The sequence below is a fragment of the Rhineura floridana genome, chromosome 11, assembly GCF_030035675.1.
Source record: "Rhineura floridana isolate rRhiFlo1 chromosome 11, rRhiFlo1.hap2, whole genome shotgun sequence".
NCBI classification, from domain to species: domain Eukaryota; kingdom Metazoa; phylum Chordata; class Lepidosauria; order Squamata; family Rhineuridae; genus Rhineura; species Rhineura floridana.
This window is the reverse complement of record NC_084490.1, coordinates 68,086,118-68,105,406: the sequence shown is the minus strand read 5'-3', so window position 1 is coordinate 68,105,406 and position 19,289 is coordinate 68,086,118. Positions and strand designations below refer to the sequence as shown.

At 44.4% G+C, this 19,289-nt stretch overlaps 1 protein-coding gene across 4 annotated transcripts in view; it reads left to right on the top strand.

The window, feature by feature from the left end:
* MOCOS (molybdenum cofactor sulfurase) overlaps positions 1 to 19,289 on the top strand; it is a 232,946-nt gene that overhangs the window by 179,381 nt on the left and 34,276 nt on the right. For all 4 annotated transcript variants that reach the window (XM_061589658.1, XM_061589656.1, XM_061589657.1 and 1 more), the window contains exons 11-12: positions 5,369 to 5,493; positions 12,950 to 13,055. In XM_061589658.1, coding sequence (XP_061445642.1) covers positions 5,369 to 5,493; positions 12,950 to 13,055 — 231 coding nt within the window. The remainder of the gene's footprint in view (positions 1 to 5,368; positions 5,494 to 12,949; positions 13,056 to 19,289) is intronic.

Below are 19,289 nucleotides of genomic sequence, written 5' to 3'. Positions count from 1 at the left end.
ACAGGTTGAGTTTCTCTTCCAGAGTCTCTTTAGATCAAGAGCACTTCTGTCTTGTCTTGATTGTCTCAATTTATTAGCCTTTAGTCAAGCCATAACTGACTCTAGACATAGATTCAGAACATCAGCAGCTTTCCTAATAGTTGATGAAAAGAAGAAATAGAAATGTGTGCCATCTAATATTGGAGACACTGCACTTTAAAATCCCAGGTGATCTCTCCTAGTGGTTCCATGTAGATGTTAAATAGCATAGGGGACAAGACTGAACTCTGAAGAACACTGTTCTACAGTTCCCCTCTCACAGTGGCATACAGAAACAGAGACAAAAGACCACCTTTCTTCATATCTCTCTTGACAATCTTTGCCCCCCCAGCTTTTCCCTGACACCTACACAGAGCAGAAAAGGAGGCCACCCTCAGCCGTCAATCAATCTGAAGGAACAACCTCCTTTGATGGCAATCTGCTGCCATTGGCAAGCCTCATGGAATAGTGTTCTGACCTAGGGAAGAGCCACAGCTGCAGCTGAGTTTATTTGTTCTCATGAGATGGAGCTACCTTATTGGTCTCCTGGCCGCTTGGATGGGCTCATTGTTCCTGGAGAGGCTACAAATGTCCTCTGCCTCCCAGGCACCACTTAACTTGCTGCTGCTTGCTTGCCTCCTCTTTCTCCCCTCTGCTTTAGGATAGGTAGTATCTGCACTTTGGTTTCCTTTTCTTCTCTAATTCCGCATTCTTTTTCCCCTTTGGAAACTGCCAAGCAAGCCCCCCCATGCTATCTTCTCAGCAAAGTTTTATTTATAGCCCCGCCCTAGCAGAAGCCCCACCCTGCAGGTGTGGGGGACCGATTTGGATGGTCTCCTCCGAGAGACTGATGGAACCTGGTAGGCTCTTGAATGCTCTAGGGGATTTTTGAAGGGATAGAGCCTTGTCAAGATCATGATCTTGCTATGGAATGGTGAGATGAGGATGCCTCACAATTGCTCCTGAGGGTCCTTTTTGGTGCTGCAGAAGCTGCACTGCTTGGTTTACCAAGGAGCTGTGGACAACAAAGCAGGCTGGGAGATAAGTGCAAGTGGTGGAAAATTCACTCCAAAGGTGACCCAATGGTTGTTAGGCGACATTCTTTGCCTACAAAGCAACAGCGAAGTTTGTGAAAACCTCCTTTGCTGCCTACATTGCATCCATGCTGTCCAGCAGAGTTATTTCAGGTAGTCTGGTTGTACCAGAAGGAGTGGGATGGGCCTCTGGAGTATTTGGCAGCATACTGAGAGCAGTTTGCACAGCACTTTGAGCATAAATCTGCTCAGCTCTGTAGTGCCTTGGATGCTACATTTGTTGCAACTCCAGTCAAGGTGTCCAATGCAATGCCTTCTCATACTCTATGGGATTGATTTCTGTTTATGCAGCTTGCTGATGTGGACAGGACACTCGCAATGGTGTGATCAGCTCTTGCCTTGCTCTGTTGACCCCTGTCCACCCTGGCAGTTGACAGCCAGTCAGGGAGGGCTGATTGGATGGGTCCAGGGTGTGATGAATGCATCTTCATGCGATGGAGTTGTGCCTGCTGCCATTAAACAGATGGTAGTGCACCCACTTTTGGAGAAGCTCACCCTGGATCCTATGGTTTATAACTACCACCACTCAGTCAAGAATTCCTCTTTCTTGGGTAAGGTGAAGAGAGTGGTGTCCAAGCAGTTTCAGGAGTTCTTGAAGGATATGGATTATCTGGATTCATTTCAGTCTGGATTCAGGCTCAGTTCAGGGGACTGAATCAGCCTTGGTCACCCTGATGATCTGTATTGAGGGTGGGACAAAAGGAGTGCATCTCTGCTTCTGCTTCATGATCTCTTGACAGCTTATACCGTTGACCATGATATCCTCAATAATCAGCTCTGTGGGATGGGTATTGGCGGCACTGTTTTACAGTGGTTCTGCTCCTACCTACAGAGTTGTGTCCAGAGAGTGGCATTGGGAGAATGTGTTTTAGTCCTTGCAGTATGGTGTGCTGCAGGGTATGATCTTGTCCCCAGTGCTGTTTAACATCTGTATGAAACCACTGGGTGTGGTCATTGTGGGCAAAGTATCATCAGTATGCTGATAACACACAGCTCTTTTTTTCTATACCTTTTGAGTCAAGTAAAGCTGTGCATGATCTGGACCATTGTCTGGGTGCAGTGATGAACTGGATGAGGACCAATAAACTGAGCTTGATCCCTGGGAAAACACTGTGGATGGGTGTTTCCCTGTATCTGGGAGATTGGTCAGCTGCCTGTTATGGATGACACTGTGCTCCCTCTGAAAAAAAAAGGTTTGGAGTTTGGGGTTCTCCTGGATCCATCTTAGTGGCTTGAGGCTCAAGTAGTCTTGGTTAGGAGTGTTTTTAACCAGCTATAGCTGGTACCCCAACTATGGCTGTTAAACAGGGAAAGCCTGGCTACAGTGATTTATGCACTGATAACCTCAAGAATTGATTGTTGCAACGTGCTGTATGTGGGGCTACCCTTGGGCCTGGTCCAGAGGGTCCAGCTGGTGCAAAATGCTGCAGCTAGACTGTTGGTGGGGACAGACTATTGCCAGTACATAAGTCCAGTGCTTAAAAGCTTGCACTACCAGGCCATGCTCAAGTTTCTTGTAGTAATTTGAAAGGCCCTTAACAACTTGGGTCCATAATACCTTAAGCACCTCTTGACTCATTATATCCCTGCCCAGTCACTGAGGTCTTCAGGGGAGTCACTGATAATGGTCCCCCATGGCTTGGATGCACATCTCACATTCACCAGCAGGCATGCATTCAGTATTGTGGGCAGAATTTTATGGAATTCCAGGTGAGGTCAGATAGGGCCCTCCCCATTGAGCTTCTGACTCCTACTGAAGCCTTTTTTTTTTTTTAAATTCCAGCAGGAATTTTCACTGAATACTGATTTTATAGTTCTGACTGCTCTTTATCCTTATTGTATTGAGTTACTTGTACATCACCTGGAGACAATTGTAATTAAGAGGTATATAAATGGTTCAAATAATAATATAATAACCCACTTGGGCTCCCTGCATGTCTGTCCACCCCGCATATTGTATCAGTCTTTCCCCACCTTATCCCTAGTTTCCTTATAGCACCAGCACAATTTTTCACCCTATCTGTCCCAATCCCATTATCCTCTATATATTTAACCAAATAGCTGCCAGTCTAATCTCAATGCTATCTATGCAATTAATTGGTTTCTCTAGAAAGGTCCAGTGTAACCTTGTCAACTGGTTTTTGTTGACGAGAATACAAAGTAACACTGACCCTTTGAACTGAAGAACTTCCAGCATTGGCTGCCCACAAACATAGGCAATATGATCCTCCAACAGAGGCCTGTTTGAACAACTCTTTACTGTTTCAAGAGTAGCTATATCCTCTGCCATGTACTGTAAAACTCAATATAGGGATATGAAATACTTACCTGTGAGAATGGACAGTGTATGAGATTTTAAAAATTTAAAGTATAGATGTTTCTAATACTTATCCCCCTCATAATTCTGTCTTCTTATTCCTCCAGTTTGAGATAAGAGTCTCTCCTGATTTTCAGTTGTTAACATGGAACTAGTAACTCTGAATTATGAGAATATAAGAAGAGCCTGCTGGATCAGGTCAATAGTCTATTTAGTCTAGCATCTTATTCTTACAGTGGCCAGCCAGATGCTTGTGGGAAGCCCACAAGTAGGATCTGAGTGCAATAGCACTCTCCCCTCCTGCAATTCCCAGCTGAAAGAGAAAAGACATACCCAAATCTTCAGTAAGCAATTATTTATATAAGGAAATAAGTTTAACAGGCTCACAATCTAGCATCATCATTATTATTATTATTTTATTATTATTATTTTATTGTTACTATTATTTTAAAAACTCAAAAACAGAGCACTCCAATCAACAGAGCAAATGCTGGAGCTCCACACAGCCAATTAAAAAATTAAACAAATTCTGCAATCCTACCCATCTGCTGCTTGGCAGGAAAGGGGGAGTGGGAGGTGGACTGGATCCATCCCCCCTCCCTCTCTTGAATGGCTGACTGACAGAATTCCAGCACATATTTAAGGACTATAAAAATGCAATCCCAGTTGCTGAATTAGAAAGGGAAATCCGCTATATAGCATCTATTTGGATCTATGCACAATTCTTCATGCAGTTAGAGATAAACATGGAAATCTGCTTCAAATGATCAGTCACTCTTGGTGTTTATTGTTCAAACACAGTGCAATTACTTGTTTTACAAATTAAATATATGTAATTTTCCTTTCTTCTGTCATTATCCAAAAGTCATTTGAGGATGATCAGCCTTTATTACCCATCCAGAGCTTTTCAGCTATAAGAACTTTATCACGAACAAGGTTGTAAATTGAGGTATTTTATTATCTATGATTCTGTTAGTTAAATAACCTGATGCTTTTTGTAATGGGTTTCCTAAATTTCCTTCATGGCAAGGCACACTGAAGACAGGGAAGTGGATTGTATATGGTGATAGATTAAACCTAGAATTGCTCCTCTTATATCTGATTATTTTCTGATGGTAGTTAGAGTACTGGTGGTATGCTACTTGTGCTGTCAAGAAAAGATTCAAAGAAGCACTTCTGTTCAGTATTTAGCCCTTGACTCTTGATAACTCTGCTGGCGCTGCTGGACAGCTCCCCTGTTGGTAATTACCCTGCTGTTGGGCCTCTTGAGTTTCAGTGGATCTTGCTGGCTCATCTAGATCACTTTAGGCTTGAAGACTTGGAATCAGAGGGGGGCAAATGAAAATCCATTTAAAATAATACTGTACATAAGCAGATACTCATATACTTTCAGAGGGAGAGGGATTATTATATCTGATCCTGGCTTATTATACTGGTTTGTTAACTAATATTAAATAAGTAATGGAGAACTGTGCCTTAATGCAAGACAGGATCTCTGTGCTGAAGCCAAGTGCGGTGGTGGTGGTGGTGGTGGTGGTGGTGGTGGTGAGGGAAGATCACAAGCTATGGCACCACTATGCAGTTTTGTAAACCATGGTTCACTGAGCCAGTGATGAATGTCCAAACCTCACTATTGTGTCATCTTGGCCATGCAAGTCAACTTGGATTCGGTTACCCATTTGTACAATACTGAGAAACACAAGAAAAATGGTAAAGCAGTTTGCAAATTGAACGTGTTATATAAATAATAGAGGATAATATCCTTGATTAACAGAATCATTTTTCCAAATGTTTTAGTTTAAAATTGTGTTATAATACTTACAGATGAATTTTAAGGAGGAGGCATAACATATATCTAATTATACATTACCACCAAACTGACATTGGTTTTGCAATTGAAAGAGATTGCTGAATTGTTCCTTACACATTTTCCTTGCAGAGTGCAGACATATGATTGTGGAGGAAGAGTGGCTGATTGGTTTTCTGAGTTTCTTGGCCGGCAGTGCCGTCTGATCAGGCAGAGTTCAGACTTCAAAAGAAATGCTAACAAGAAAGATGAAAAAGGTATGCATTTTGCATGGTTGTTAGGAAATGAATAGCCTAGTGTTGCAAATGTGAAATGTCAGCATAGCTTATATGCTCTGTTATATATGACAGTCAAAATTGCCCAGTGATATGGGATGCACTGAAATTACAAAATGCACACACACGATGGGCTGACTTTCAGTACCACTGTACTTATATAGGAGATAGGAAACTTCTGAGTTCTATAGTAACAGGAACTCATTTATATCCAACAACATTTAATTAGCACTCCAAATCATCACTGAAACTATATTCATATTTCATATATTATTAACTAAAGCTACCATTAAAACAGTATCTGTAAATATTTGATATTATGCATTTCTAGAAGAAAACCAATGACTTAAACATTATGACACTTTTCTCTGTGTTCAAGCATAGTTGACGCTAAGCACATAAGTGTTTGGTTAGTGCCTTGGTAGAAGACCAGTGGGAGCCTCACAAGGGGTGCTCTGAGTGTCCCAGTGTCATGCCCAGGATGGGACTCAGGAACCAGGCTTGTGGTTGAAAGCAATTCAGTTTTTATTAAGGTAACATCCAGATAAAGACTGCGCCTTCTCATGAAGCAACACAGAGTTACAGATCCTGCGACGTGGAAGAAAGTTGACAGAGCAAGGGGCTGCTTTCCCGCCTGTCTCTTAAGAAGGGGGCAAACGGGCGCGCAGCCTTTCACTCCTCCTTAACGGACCCTCAGTCACCGCCCTCCTTCCTTCCCTCCTCTCTTGTCTTTTCAAATGTCTTCGAGTATGCGGCGAGGGGGGAAGCACGGGCCCCTCCTCCTCTGAAGTCTCTGACTCCGGTATGGGGGAGGGGGGGAGCAGAGGAGGTGTGGGAACTTCCCGAGAAGCCTCTGAATCTACCAAGCCTTCAAGGTTCCCGTTGCTAGGCAACTCTATCTCTGGAATTTCCTCTGCTTCTTCTTCACTCCATTGTGGTGAAGTTATTCCCCCCCTTCTCTCTAGTTCTTCTGAATCCCATTCCTCTAAATCCCCGGGACTCCAACCCTGCACCTCGACATCACCCCCTCTCTCAGGCTGTGCTCCCCCCCCCCGACTGGCTTGGGGCGATGGGGAAAACGTTGATGGAAAAGTTTTACCAATTTTGGAGCATGCACATCAGTTTCAGCTTCCCAGGATCTATCTGCTGGTCCATAGCCCTTCCAGTGAATCAAATACTGCAATTTGTTGCACCTTATTCTGGAGTCCAGAATTTCCTCAACTTCAAACTCAGTCTGCTCATTTACCAGGAGTGGAGCCCCTGGAGGCTCCTCTGGCCGTAAATCACTGGGAGGGGCTGCTTTCGTTAGCAGAGATCGATGAAACACAGGGTGCATTTTGAACGTGTCTGGTAACTTCAGTCACGCCACGGGATTGATTTGAGCCTCTATTTCAAAAGGCCCCACCCTCTTGTCTTGTAATTTCCTACATTTGCCTGGCATCTGAATGAAATGGGTGGACAGCCATACCTGGTCTCCTGGTTGGAGGGGGGGGCTCTCTCCTGTGCAGATCAGCAACTGTCTTGTACTCCGTCTTGGCTTCGTTTAACTGCTGTTTCAACGTCTGTTGTGCAGCTTGTAATTCTTTCAGAAAGTCTTCTGCAGCTGGCACCAACACCCCTTCTGAGCTGCTTGGGAAGGCTTTAGGATGAAATCCATAATTAGCGAAGAACGGGGTTTGCTTAGTGCTGGAATGTAAAGAGTTGTTGTAGGTAAACTCTGCAAAATGCAAATATGACACCCAGTCAGTCTGTTGGTAGGACACATAACAACGTAAATATCTTTCCAAAACGGCGTTCAGTCGTTCCGTCTGACCGTCTGTCTGGGGATGATGAGCTGAAGAGAGTTTTAGCTCCGTCTGCAGCTGTTTCCACATTGCTCTCCAAAACTTAGCTGTGAACTGGGTTCCTCGATCCGAAACTATACTGTTTGGCAACCCATGCAACCGATAGATTTCCTTGATGAACAGCTTGGCTGTCTCTTTTGCCTCTAAGGCCCCTGAACAAGGAAGAAAATACGCCATTTTGGTGAGTAAATCTACCACTACTAGGATGGCCGTCATTCCTTGTGACTTTGGTAGATCAGTTATAAAATCTATGGAAAGGTCCTTCCAGGGTTCGTTTGGGACAGGTAGTGGTTGCAACAGCCCTGCTGGTTTTCCTGTTTGTGTTTTCGTTTGCATACAGACAGAACAGGATTTTACGTAGTCTTCAATATCCCGACGCATTTTAGGCCACCAAAAGTCCTTAGCCACGTTCTGAATGGTTTTGTAAATACCAAAGTGCCCCACGGTGATGGAGTCATGACATTGACGTAGGACTCTGTGTCTTAACTCTCCTTCTGGCACATACCTGGCTGCTTTAAACCATAACAGTCCATCTCGCCAGTGGAAACTTACTTCAGGGTCTTGATCCTGTCCCACCTCCTGAATATATCGTTGCATGCCTGCATCTGCCTGTTGGGCCCTTTTGAGTTCTTCTTCCCATGAAGGCTGACATGATCCCAATGTCAATTTCTCTGGTGGGATCACGTACTGAGGCTGGTCCTCAGACTCGCTTTCTTTGAATTGTGGCTGCCTGGATAAGGCATCTGCTCTCTGGTTTTTGGCTTGGGCATGGTAAGTAATCTTGAAGTTGAACCTAGTGAAGAACTGGGACCATCTTATCTGTCTCTGGTTCAGCTTTCTGGCTGTTTGTAGGCTCTCTAGGTTCTTGTGGTCGGAGCGCACTTCGATCTGATGAGAGGCCCCCTCCAAATATTGTCTCCAGTTCTCAAAAGAGTCCTTGATAGCTAATAATTCCTTCTCCCATACTGTATAGTTCTTCTCTGCAGGCTGTAACTTTCTAGAGAAGTACGCGCAGGGGTGCAGCTCCTTCCCTTCTTGGTCTAATTGCAGAAGGACCCCCCCAATGGCAAAATCAGAAGCATCTGCTTCCACGACGAAAGGGCGGGTTGGATCAGCGAAGCGCAGAATGGGCTCAGTAGCGAATGTTCTTTTCAACTCCTCAAAGGCATTTGTAGCGTTCTCTGTCCATTGAAATTTCTTCTTTCCCCTTAACCAGTCAGTCAGAGGAGCTGTTAATTTGGAAAACCCTGGGATGAACTTTCTGTAATAATTGGCAAACCCTAGAAAACGTTGTACATCCTTTTTGGTAACAGGTTGGCCCCAGTCCAATATACAACTCACTTTCCCTGGGTCCATCTCCACTCCCTCCGCTGAGATTTGGTACCCAAGGAAGTCCAAAGACTTGAGGTCAAATCCACATTTCTCTAGCTTAGCATACAGATGATTCTCTCTCAGCCTCTTCAACACAGTTTTCACATGCAGGTCATGGTCTTCTTGATTCTTTGAGAACACTAGGATATCATCCAAGTAACAAATCACATACGTGTCCAACAGATATCTAAACACGTCATTCATGAACTTTTGAAACATGCCTGGACTCCCCGAAAGCCCGAACGGCATGACCAAATATTCAAACTGACCGTAAGAAGTCAGAAATCCTGTTTTCCATTCATGTCCCTCCTTCATTCTGACCAGATTGTATGCTCCTCTTAAGTCCAGCTTCGTGAAGATTTTTGCTGAGCGTAGGCGGTCTAGTAGCTCTGAAATCAAGGGCAGTGGGTAACTGTTAGGGATGGTGATCTGATTCAATGCACGGTAGTCGTTACAAGGTCTGAGCCCCCCCCTTCTTCTTCACAAACAACAGGGGCGCTCCAGCAGGGGACTGTGAGGGACGTATGAATCCTCGCTTCAGGTTCTTTTCCAGAAAGTCCTTCAGGGCCTCCCTCTCAATTTCTGTGAGAGAGTAAATTCTCCCCAATGGGATGCTGGCTCCTGGCACGAGATCAATTGCACAGTTGTAAGGGCGGTGGGGGGGTAGAGTCTCTGCCTCTTTTTCATCAAATACGTCTTTGAATTCCTCATACTTCGAAGGGAGGGTCACTTGCTCGCTCTCTTGTACTGCCCCCGCTAAGGTGTTCTTGATTCCTTCGGGTTGACAGTTCTCTTGACAATACTGAGAGGTGAACCACACCACCGCCTCCTTCCAACCTATTTTGGGTTCGTGCTTGGCTAGCCAGGGCATTCCCAGAATCACCTCAAAGTTCGAGAGATCTGACACGTACAGCGAAATGAACTCCTCATGCCCAGGAATTTGGAGTTTCAATTCCTCCGTGGCGTGTGTCACCCCTCCTGACTTCAGGGGTCTCCCATCGATGGTCTCCACAGATAGGGGAACGTCCAGTTTCCACCTAGAAATTCCATAACGCTTGGCTAACTTTGCATCCATAAAATTCATGGAGGCCCCACTGTCAATTAATGCAGTAGAGTTAAACATCACTCCTTGGGAAGTTGTAATCCGAATAGGTAGAACCATCACTCCTTCGGAGGGGGGTTGGGTCATTGGAGGGCCTTTATACAACGCTGCCCCCAGTCCACTGGCCTGCACTTGGACTGGGTGTTCTAGTTTCCCGACGGCTCTGCCTTCCCCCCTTTCAGTCCGCAATCTCTGGCCACATGGCCCGGTTTCACAAAAAAAAAAACACAAACGCTCTCAGCGGCGTCTCTCCTTTTCTTCTTCTGACAGTCTCAGCCTAGCCCCTCCCTGTCCCTCGGGTGTATTACCTGCCGTTCCTGAAGTGGAAAAGACCTTGCTGCGGGATGCTGAGGCTGAATATCTCGGGACCTCCTGTTTCTTTTCCAGGCGCCTTCCTTCCAGCCTGTGATCGATCTGTAAACATAGCCGGATTAGCCCTGGCAGGTCAGTGGGGGGGGAGGTCCTGGCCAGCTCATCCAGGATTTCAGCATTCAGTCCACTTCGGTACATAAACATCAGGGCTACCTCATTATAGCCAGTTTCCTGGGACAAAATTTTAAAAGCATTAGTGTACTCGGAAACAGTTCCTTTGGCTTGTTTCAGTGCGCCTAACTGCCGTGCCGCTGTTTCAGCTCGTTGCGGGTCTTGAAACATCTCGGTCATTTCTTGGATAAATCCTCTGTATCTTCCTAGGAGGGTATCCTTTCTCACCAGGTACGGGGTCACCCATTTTGCAGCTTCTCCCTCCAGGAGGCTGATCACGAAGGCCACTTTAGCCCCATCACTCGGAAATTCTGCATTCCTGACATCCAAGTATAACTCACATTGAGCCACAAAAGTTGACAACTGATCACTTTGCCCCGCATACTTTGGGGGTAATCCAATGGGAACCTTCACCGCCGCGGCTGGAGGGGCTGCCCGCATCCGATCGACCGTGGCTTGCAAGGCCTGATTATCCGTTTTCGGCGCCTTGACAGCTGCCAGCAAGGTTTGAACATCCATCTGCAGATCAGCCACATTAGCCCTCAGAAGTCTCACTTCTTCCGTCTCAGAAGTGGGATTTGTTCCCCCCGCCGCTCCCTTTGACATCTTGTCACAGTCAAGTGAAGAGAGCGTAGAGGGTGATTTAGGTGGCTCTGTCAAGCTGTCAGGCCCAGGATGGGACTCAGGAACCAGGCTTGTGGTTGAAAGCAATTCAGTTTTTATTAAGGTAACATCCAGATAAAGACTGCGCCTTCTCATGAAGCAACACAGAGTTACAGATCCTGCGACGTGGAAGAAAGTTGACAGAGCAAGGGGCTGCTTTCCCGCCTGTCTCTTAAGAAGGGGGCAAACGGGCGCGCAGCCTTTCACTCCTCCTTAACGGACCCTCAGTCACCGCCCTCCTTCCTTCCCTCCTCTCTTGTCTTTTCAAATGTCTTCGAGTATGCGGCGAGGGGGGAAGCACGGGCCCCTCCTCCTCTGAAGTCTCTGACTCCGGTATGGGGGAGGGGGGGAGCAGAGGAGGCGTGGGAACTTCCCGAGAAGCCTCTGAATCTACCAAGCCTTCAAGGTTCCCGTTGCTAGGCAACTCTATCTCTGGAATTTCCTCTGCTTCTTCTTCACTCCATTGTGGTGAAGTTATTCCCCCCCTTCTCTCTAGTTCTTCTGAATCCCATTCCTCTAAATCCCCGGGACTCCAACCCTGCACCTCGACACCCAGTAATGATCAGGATACAACTACAAGATATTTTTACCAGTATTTTCCAAACATGCCCATCATTAGCATATGATGAAAAAAAGAAAATTTGGAAACAGAAGGGAGAGGAAGCAACTGCAGCCCAAGAGAGAACTAGCTCTTCTTTGGATTATGACTTTCCCTGTGCTGTTAATGCATAATAGGAGCAAAGAACAATGCTCTGTTACTAAACTGTAATGGACACAAAGTGGAGGTGACAGGAGTACGCAAGAAACCTTCCCCTAGGATTCTATATTTAGAGTTGGGACATACGATGAGTCAGATAAGAGGTCAAATGCTGATGGAAGTGAGCCAAGTAGATTTAAATGGACCTAGTAGTGGTTGTGCTCAGGCAGTGGGAGGGATAGGGAGTAGGACAGGCTCATGACTGGTGCATAAGTAGATGATGAATTGGATGCTGGATGGGCAATGGGAAGAAATCAAGAAACGAGAGAGAAAAGGCTTGCTGAGACACAGAGTGGGAAGGAGTTTGATTTATGAATGATAGGAATATGTCATATGAGGAGTTGTGCTCATTAGGCATGATTGTCCCAGGCAATATTTCCATGTCTTCCAAGAGACAGAATCTTTTCAAGGCTTTTAAGGCTTAATATTTTTCCGGACATGAATTAGAGTGAGGCTACACATTCCACTCACCATGTGAGATCATTTTGGCTCTGCCCAAGGAGAATTCTCAAATCCCACCCCCAGGATACCCTCCATCTACAGGCAGAGAAAGCTGAAGAGAATCACTCTGCACATGCACAGAGATGGAGGAGCCATCAGTTAATCACCTTTAATCCTCCCTTGCTTCTGTTTGCTTAGCAGCTAATTTTCGTTAGGAGTTGGGACTGGAAAGAGCAGGAAAAGGGACTCCTGTGTGTGAGAGAGATGAGGGTGAGGAGAGAGAAAGAGATTGGGATTGGGACTGCAGTTCTCTCCACCTTTCTCTGCCGCTGGGTGTGGGAGCCATCAGACTTCTCAAGGAACAAAGCTAGACTGCTCTCCCTTGTGAGTGTCCCATGTAGTCTGGGTCCAAGGGCGAAGACAAGCCATGCTTATCTATGCAAATATTCTACACGTGCCCTGTCATGTATAAATGCAATGAGCTTGTGTGTTCCCTGTTCATTTACAGCATTAGCACACAAGCAGTGCGCTAGCCTGGGCCTCCAGTTCACAGATATGCATGTCAGTGTGCTTGCATGGTGCAATATTCTCTCTTGCAATGTGCAGCCAGTGCACTGGCCTGGGCCTCCTTCATTAATGCATGAGGTGGCATGCATTGAACATTTGCACAAGTAGCAACAGGTTTACCCCTCATCTTCACTGTATCTTTGAGACAGGATTCTTTATGCTATGCTCACTCTGTCTAATAACTATCACTTTATACTGAATATATTTCAGGAGAGACCTCAGCTGTAGCTGCCTCACTCTCTCTAGTAAATGAAGCACAATACCTCCTGATAAATAGAACAAGTGTTTTACAGCTGAGAGATCGGGTTGCTGCAAGGTAAGTGCTTCCTCATCTGAAATAACACGTTTCCTTGTATTGCCTCTTTTTATATTTTCTATGAACAAGATTTCTTTTAGACCAACCTGCTTAATCCATCCCTTCTTTCTTGTTGGTTTGACAGCTGCCAACTAAGAGAAACACTGATCATTTTCAGTGCTAAGGTTGGGGAAATCAACAGGCCCAGTATTACTCTCCCATTCCAGTTCCTTGGCTGGAGAAGTTGTAAGGAGGCTGTTGGGTCTCCCCGGTCCCCACCCCCCTTCAGCTGTAACACTGAGGTGGAGGAAGCAGAAATCTGCCACTCCAGTGCTGCAAGCCAACTTATAAAACCACATAATGCACAATTATGGTAACTATTGCCCTTAAGAGAAAAATAAGAACATAAGAAGAGCCTGCTGGATCAGGCCAATGGACCATCTAGTCCAGCATCCTGTTCTCACAGTGCCCAGCCAGATGCCCGTGCAAACACCGTAAGCAGGACCTGAGCACTTCCCCTCCTGTGGTTTCCAGCAGCTGGTATTCAGAAGCAAACTGCCTCTGACTGGAGGTGGAACTAGAGATGTGAAGCCCCAGGAAAAAAAAACCTAGAAAGAACCCCCCCTTCCCCCCCCCCATTTGTTTTGGGGAAAAGAAAACAAAAAAACGCTTTCGGAGAAAAATAGGGTGGAAATGTCTTTTGCCCAATTTTTCCAGTTTTTTTCTAGGCTTACACATCTCTAGGTAGCATATAGCCATTGATAACATTATCCTCAAGCTTAAAAATGAAAACAGAGGCAAAATGAAACAGTATTTTTTAAGAAAACTACACAAGCTAGCCAAATGATGGAGAGATTTAAATTTTTTGTGCCCTACCCGTGTAGTTTTGTGTCTAAGGTCTTCTCAAGATGTATCTAATGTCTTCTAGTGAATTTACTTCAGTGAGGCTATGTTTCTAACTCGAGGTGTAAAGCCCCCTCCAGTCATCCTTTTTATTGTGCATTCTTGATGATTTGTATGCTGTTTGTGGTCAATCTGCTTTATTTCCAGTTATTTCATATCCTATAACTTTTTGTACCACAAATGTTTGGGCTTATTTTTGTCCTGCTTCTGTTGCACTTGTAGCCCTCTGTACAGCAATAATATGGTAGCATTGGGGAAGCGTTGCAGAATAAATTTTGTTGTTATTATTGTTACGTGCCTTCAAGTCGATTATGACTTATGGCGATCCTATGAATCAGCGACCTCCAAGAGCATCTGTCATGAACCACCCTGTTCAGATCTTGTAAGTTCAGGTCTGTGGCTTCCTTTATGGAATCAGTCCATTTCTTGTTTGGCCTTCCTCTTTTTCTACTCCTTTCTGTTTTTCCCAGCATTATTGTCTTTTCTAGTGAATCATGTCTTCTCATGATGTGTCCAAAGTATGATAACCTCAGTTTCATCCTTTTGCTTCTAGTGACAGTTCTGGTTTAATTTGTTCTAACACCCAATTATTTGTCTTTTTCGCAGTCCATGGTATCGGCAAAGCTCTCCTCCAAGACCACATTTCAAAGGAGTTGATTTTTCTCTTATCCACTTTTTTCACTGTCCTACTTTCACATCCATACATAGAGATCTGGAATACCATGGTCTGAATTATCCTGACGTTAGTGTTCAGTGATACATCTTTGCATCTTTGCAGTATAAACTAAAGCAGCATAAACCTACCACTAATGTACTATTATTGTGTCAAGAACATGTTGCAGAATATACCTGTAATAAAACACCAGTCTGAACAGGCCCAAAATCTGAGATCTAAAGAGTTTATATTTTAAAGTACAAATCCAGGGCGGGATGAGATTAAATCCCAACACAGTGATAAAGAACTGGTATTCTAGGTCATCTCTGTGGGGTGATTAACACAACCATTTACTTCATTGCAACAGATTTAACATCACAAAGATAACTTCAGTATCACCTCAAACACACTGCATTTTCCATTGAGCCAGTTTGTACAGTCAGGTGCCAATTATTGCCAGTTGTCCAAGAGTACAGTCAATGTTGTGAATGTGACCAGAGTACCAGTCCAGAGTGTTGGATCCAGCAAAACATGCTCTATAATTTTGGCACCAACACACAGATGTTGGCTCCTTTACATTTTCTTAAATTCTCTCATGCTTCCATGTCTGAGTGTCTCTGTAAGGGACACTATAAGATTATAATGGTTACTGTAGATCACAAGGCAGTTTGTTTGTCTTTAAATATATAAATGTTGAGAAGGAACTCTCAAGCATCATGAAAGGAGGACAGAACTGAGGACATAGTAGCATAGCACTGGATGTCAGGTGCGCAAATAACTTTCTTTCAGCCTCTGTTTTTAATGTAGGAATAAGTAATGTCGTACCCCAAGTGAGACAAGCAAATGATATCCTTTGTCACAAGGTTGATCCCTTGGTTCCAGTCTGCCCCCTCCAGACTACACCTCGAAAGAGCTACCAATCTCCCTTCCTAGGCTGCTATTCCTTCTCCATATTGATCCACCTCTTCTGTTGATAGCATCACCTTAGTAACAGGACCTTCAGTGTTCCAGAAGTCAAGTACCTCATCAGAAGACCTTCTTTTTGCAAGACAAAATGGTGAAGCTATCACATCCTGAGCCTTAGAGCTACATGGGGTGTAAATCTAAACTGAACCTTTTGGGCTAGGTTCAAGGTTCTTGCATATGTGTGCAAAGCCCTGAATAACTTAGGCCCAGGATAACTTATGGAACGCTTTACCTTGTATGTTTCAAGTCCTTCACAGAGTTCATCTGAGGGAGCACTATTAGTGCCCCCCACGAACCAGAAGAACCACCCATATTAACAGGAAGTCCAACTTCTTGTGAGCCCAACTTATTCTTGTGAGCCCAACTCTGTGGAACTCCCTCCCACTAGATGTCAGACAGGTACTTTCAGATGCCTGGTTAAAACCATTTTATTTTAGGAGGCCCTTGCATCATGAATGCTTCCTTGATGTTTTAAAAATTTCTGATGGTCTTTGTCTAAATTTCTGAGATTTTAAATTTCTGAGGCTTTAAATTTTGAATCAGCCCAAAGACCCATCTAGTCCAGCAGCCTGTTCTCACAGTGGCCAACCAGATGCCTACAAGCAGGACTTGAATGCAACAGTTTTTTCCCACTTGTGATTCCCAGCATACTGCCTCTGATAATGGAAGTAGAAAATAGCCATTGTGGCTAGTAGCCAATGATAGCCAGGTTCTTCATAAATTTGTCTAATTCTCTTTTAAAGCCATCCCAGTTGGTGACCATCACTACATCTTGAGGGAGTGAATTCCATAATTTAACTGTGCACTGGGTGAAGAAGTATTCTTTTATCTGTCCTGAATCTTCCTACATTCAGTTTCATTGGATGTCTACGAATTCTAGTATTATGAGGGAGAAAAAATTTTCTCTATCCACTCTCTCCAAGCCATGTGTAATGTGATACACCTCTGTCATGTCTCCCTGTACATTCTTTTTCTCTAAACTAAAAAGCCCCAAATATTATAATCTTTCCTGATATGGGAGTTGCTCCAACTTCTTGATCATTTTGGTTGCCCTTTTCTGAACCTTTTCCAGTTTTACAATATTCTTTGTAAGGTAAGGTGACACAGTATTCTAGATGTGGTTGCACCATAGATTTGTATAATGGCATTATATTGGCAGTTTTATTTTCAGTTCCTTTCCTAATGATCCCTAGCATGGCATTCACAGGTACCGCACATTGGGTTGGTGTCTTCATCAAGCTATCCACTACAACCCCAATGTCTCATTCCTGGTCAGTCATCACCAGTTCAGAACCCGTGAGCTTACATGTGAAATTACGATTTTTTGTCCAGTATGCATCACTTTATGCTTGCTTACATTTAAGCTGGGAAGAAGGGTGGGATATAAATAAATAAATGCATTTGCCCTTTTTCTTCCCATTCACCCAGTTTGGAGAGATCTTTCCGGAGCTCCTCACAGTGTCTTTTTGTTTTAACCAACCCGAACATTTATGTATCATCAGCAAATTTGGCTACCTCACTGTTCACCCATACCTCTAGATCAGCCTTTCCCAACTAGTGGGCCACCAGATGTTGTTGGACCACAACTCCCATCAGCCTCAGCCAGCATTGCCAATGGTCAGGAAAGATGGGAATCATTTATGAACAAGTTAAAAAGCACAGGTCCCAATACCAATCCTTGGGGAGGGGCTCCACTTTCTACATCCCTCCACTGCGAGAACTATCAATGTATTTCTGCTCTCTGCTTCTGTTTCTTCATCAGTTACTGATCCATAAGAGAACCTCACCTCTTAGTCCATGACTGTTAGACAAGTCTGATAGGTTAGTGAGACAGGACTTACTCTTGCAGAAGCCATGCTGATTCTGCTTCAGCAAGTTTTGTTCTTCTATATGCTTGGAAATTCTGTCTTCAATAATCTTTTCCATCAGTTTCCCCAAAACAAATGTTAAGCTATAATTTCCAGGATCCCCTGGACTATAATTTCAAGGATCCCCGAGGATCCATTTTTTAAAAATTATTATATTGGGCACTTTGCAGTTCTCTGGTATGGATTAAAGTATTTAAATTTTGTTGTTGGTCTTTATAGTTTTAGCAACGTGCTCAAATTTTTTTTTCTTTTATAGCATTTCTTTTAAACACCTCCCAAGTATTTTGGAGAGATTTGACCCTCTTAGCAAAAACATTCTCTGCAACTGAAGCCACAGAGGCCTCCATCAATGCTTGATCAATGAATATCCCCAACTACTCTCCTGCTTCTTCACGGGCAGCCCCATCCAGAATAGGTTGTCTACTCAGTTCCCAGAACTGAGAACCGCTCACCCACCACTCCATCTTGTTGGGTTCATTCTCAGTTTGTTGACCCTTATCCAGCCCATTAAGGCCTGAAAGCACCAGTCCAGCAGCTGTGTGACCTCATTCATTAAGCTACTGGAATACATTGGACATCTTCCATTACTTACTTTGTGCCAAATATTCCATCTGTGCATTTTAGGTTTTTCTTTTGTTTTCGCTTCTGCTTTCACCTGAATGATGATTGTGGGTTGTATTTTTTCCCAATTACAGATGATTTATTTATTATTATTTATTTTATTTATTAAGCTTATATACTGCCCTACTAGCAAAAGCTCTCTGGGCGGTGAACATGAAGAATACAATAAGAAATACAATATAATATAACAAGCATATAAATATAAAACAATCTAAAATTAATTATAACAATTTAAAACTAATTTCAGATTAAAATGCCTCGGTAAAAAGAAAGGTTTTAACTTGGCGCCGAAAGGATAATAATGTCGGCGCCAAGCACACCTCCTCAGGGAGACTGTTCCACACGTCGGGGGCCACCACTGAGAAGGCCGTAGATCTTGTCACTACCCTCCGGGCCTCTCTATGAGTCGGAACCCGGAGGAGGGCCTTCATAGAGGAACGTAGTGTATGGGCTGGTTCATATCGGGAGAGGCGTTCCAATAGGTATTGTGGTCCCGCGCCATATAAGGCTTTATAGGTTAATACCAGCACTTTGAATCTGGCCCGGAAGCATATTGGTAGCCAGTGCAAGCGGGCCAGAACAGGTGTTATATGCTCGGACCGCTTGGTCCCTGTCAGCAATCTAGCCGCCGCATTTTGCACTAGCTGTAGCTTCCGAACGGTCTTCAAAGGCAGCCCTACATAGAGTGCATTGCAGTAATCCAAACGTGAGGTTACCAGAGCATGTACAACTGATGTAAGGTCCTCCTTACACAAATAGGGACGTAGTTGGGCTACCAACCGAAGTTGGTAGAACGCATTCCGTGCCACCGAGGCTACTTGAGCCTCAAGTGAGAGGGAAGAGTCTAGTAGGACTCCCAAACTACAAACCCGCTCCTTTAGGGGGAGTGTAACCCCATCCAGGACAGGGTATATATCCACCATCCGATCAGAGAAACCATCCACCAGCAGCATGATGGTTTGTTTGTCCCTGACAAACCAAGTAGACACCCAGTTCTACTGTGCTAGAGATTCACAATTGCTTAGAATCATAGAATAGTAGAGTTGGAAGGGGTCTATAAGTCCAGCCCCATGCTCAATGCAGGAATCCAAATCAAAGCATTCCCAACAGATGGCTGTCCAGCTGCCTCTTGAATGCCTCCAGTGTCGGAGAGCCCACTACCTCTCTAGGTAATTGGTTCCATTGTCGTATAGCTCTAACAGGAAGCTTTTCCTGATGTCCAGTCAAAATTTGGCTTCCTGC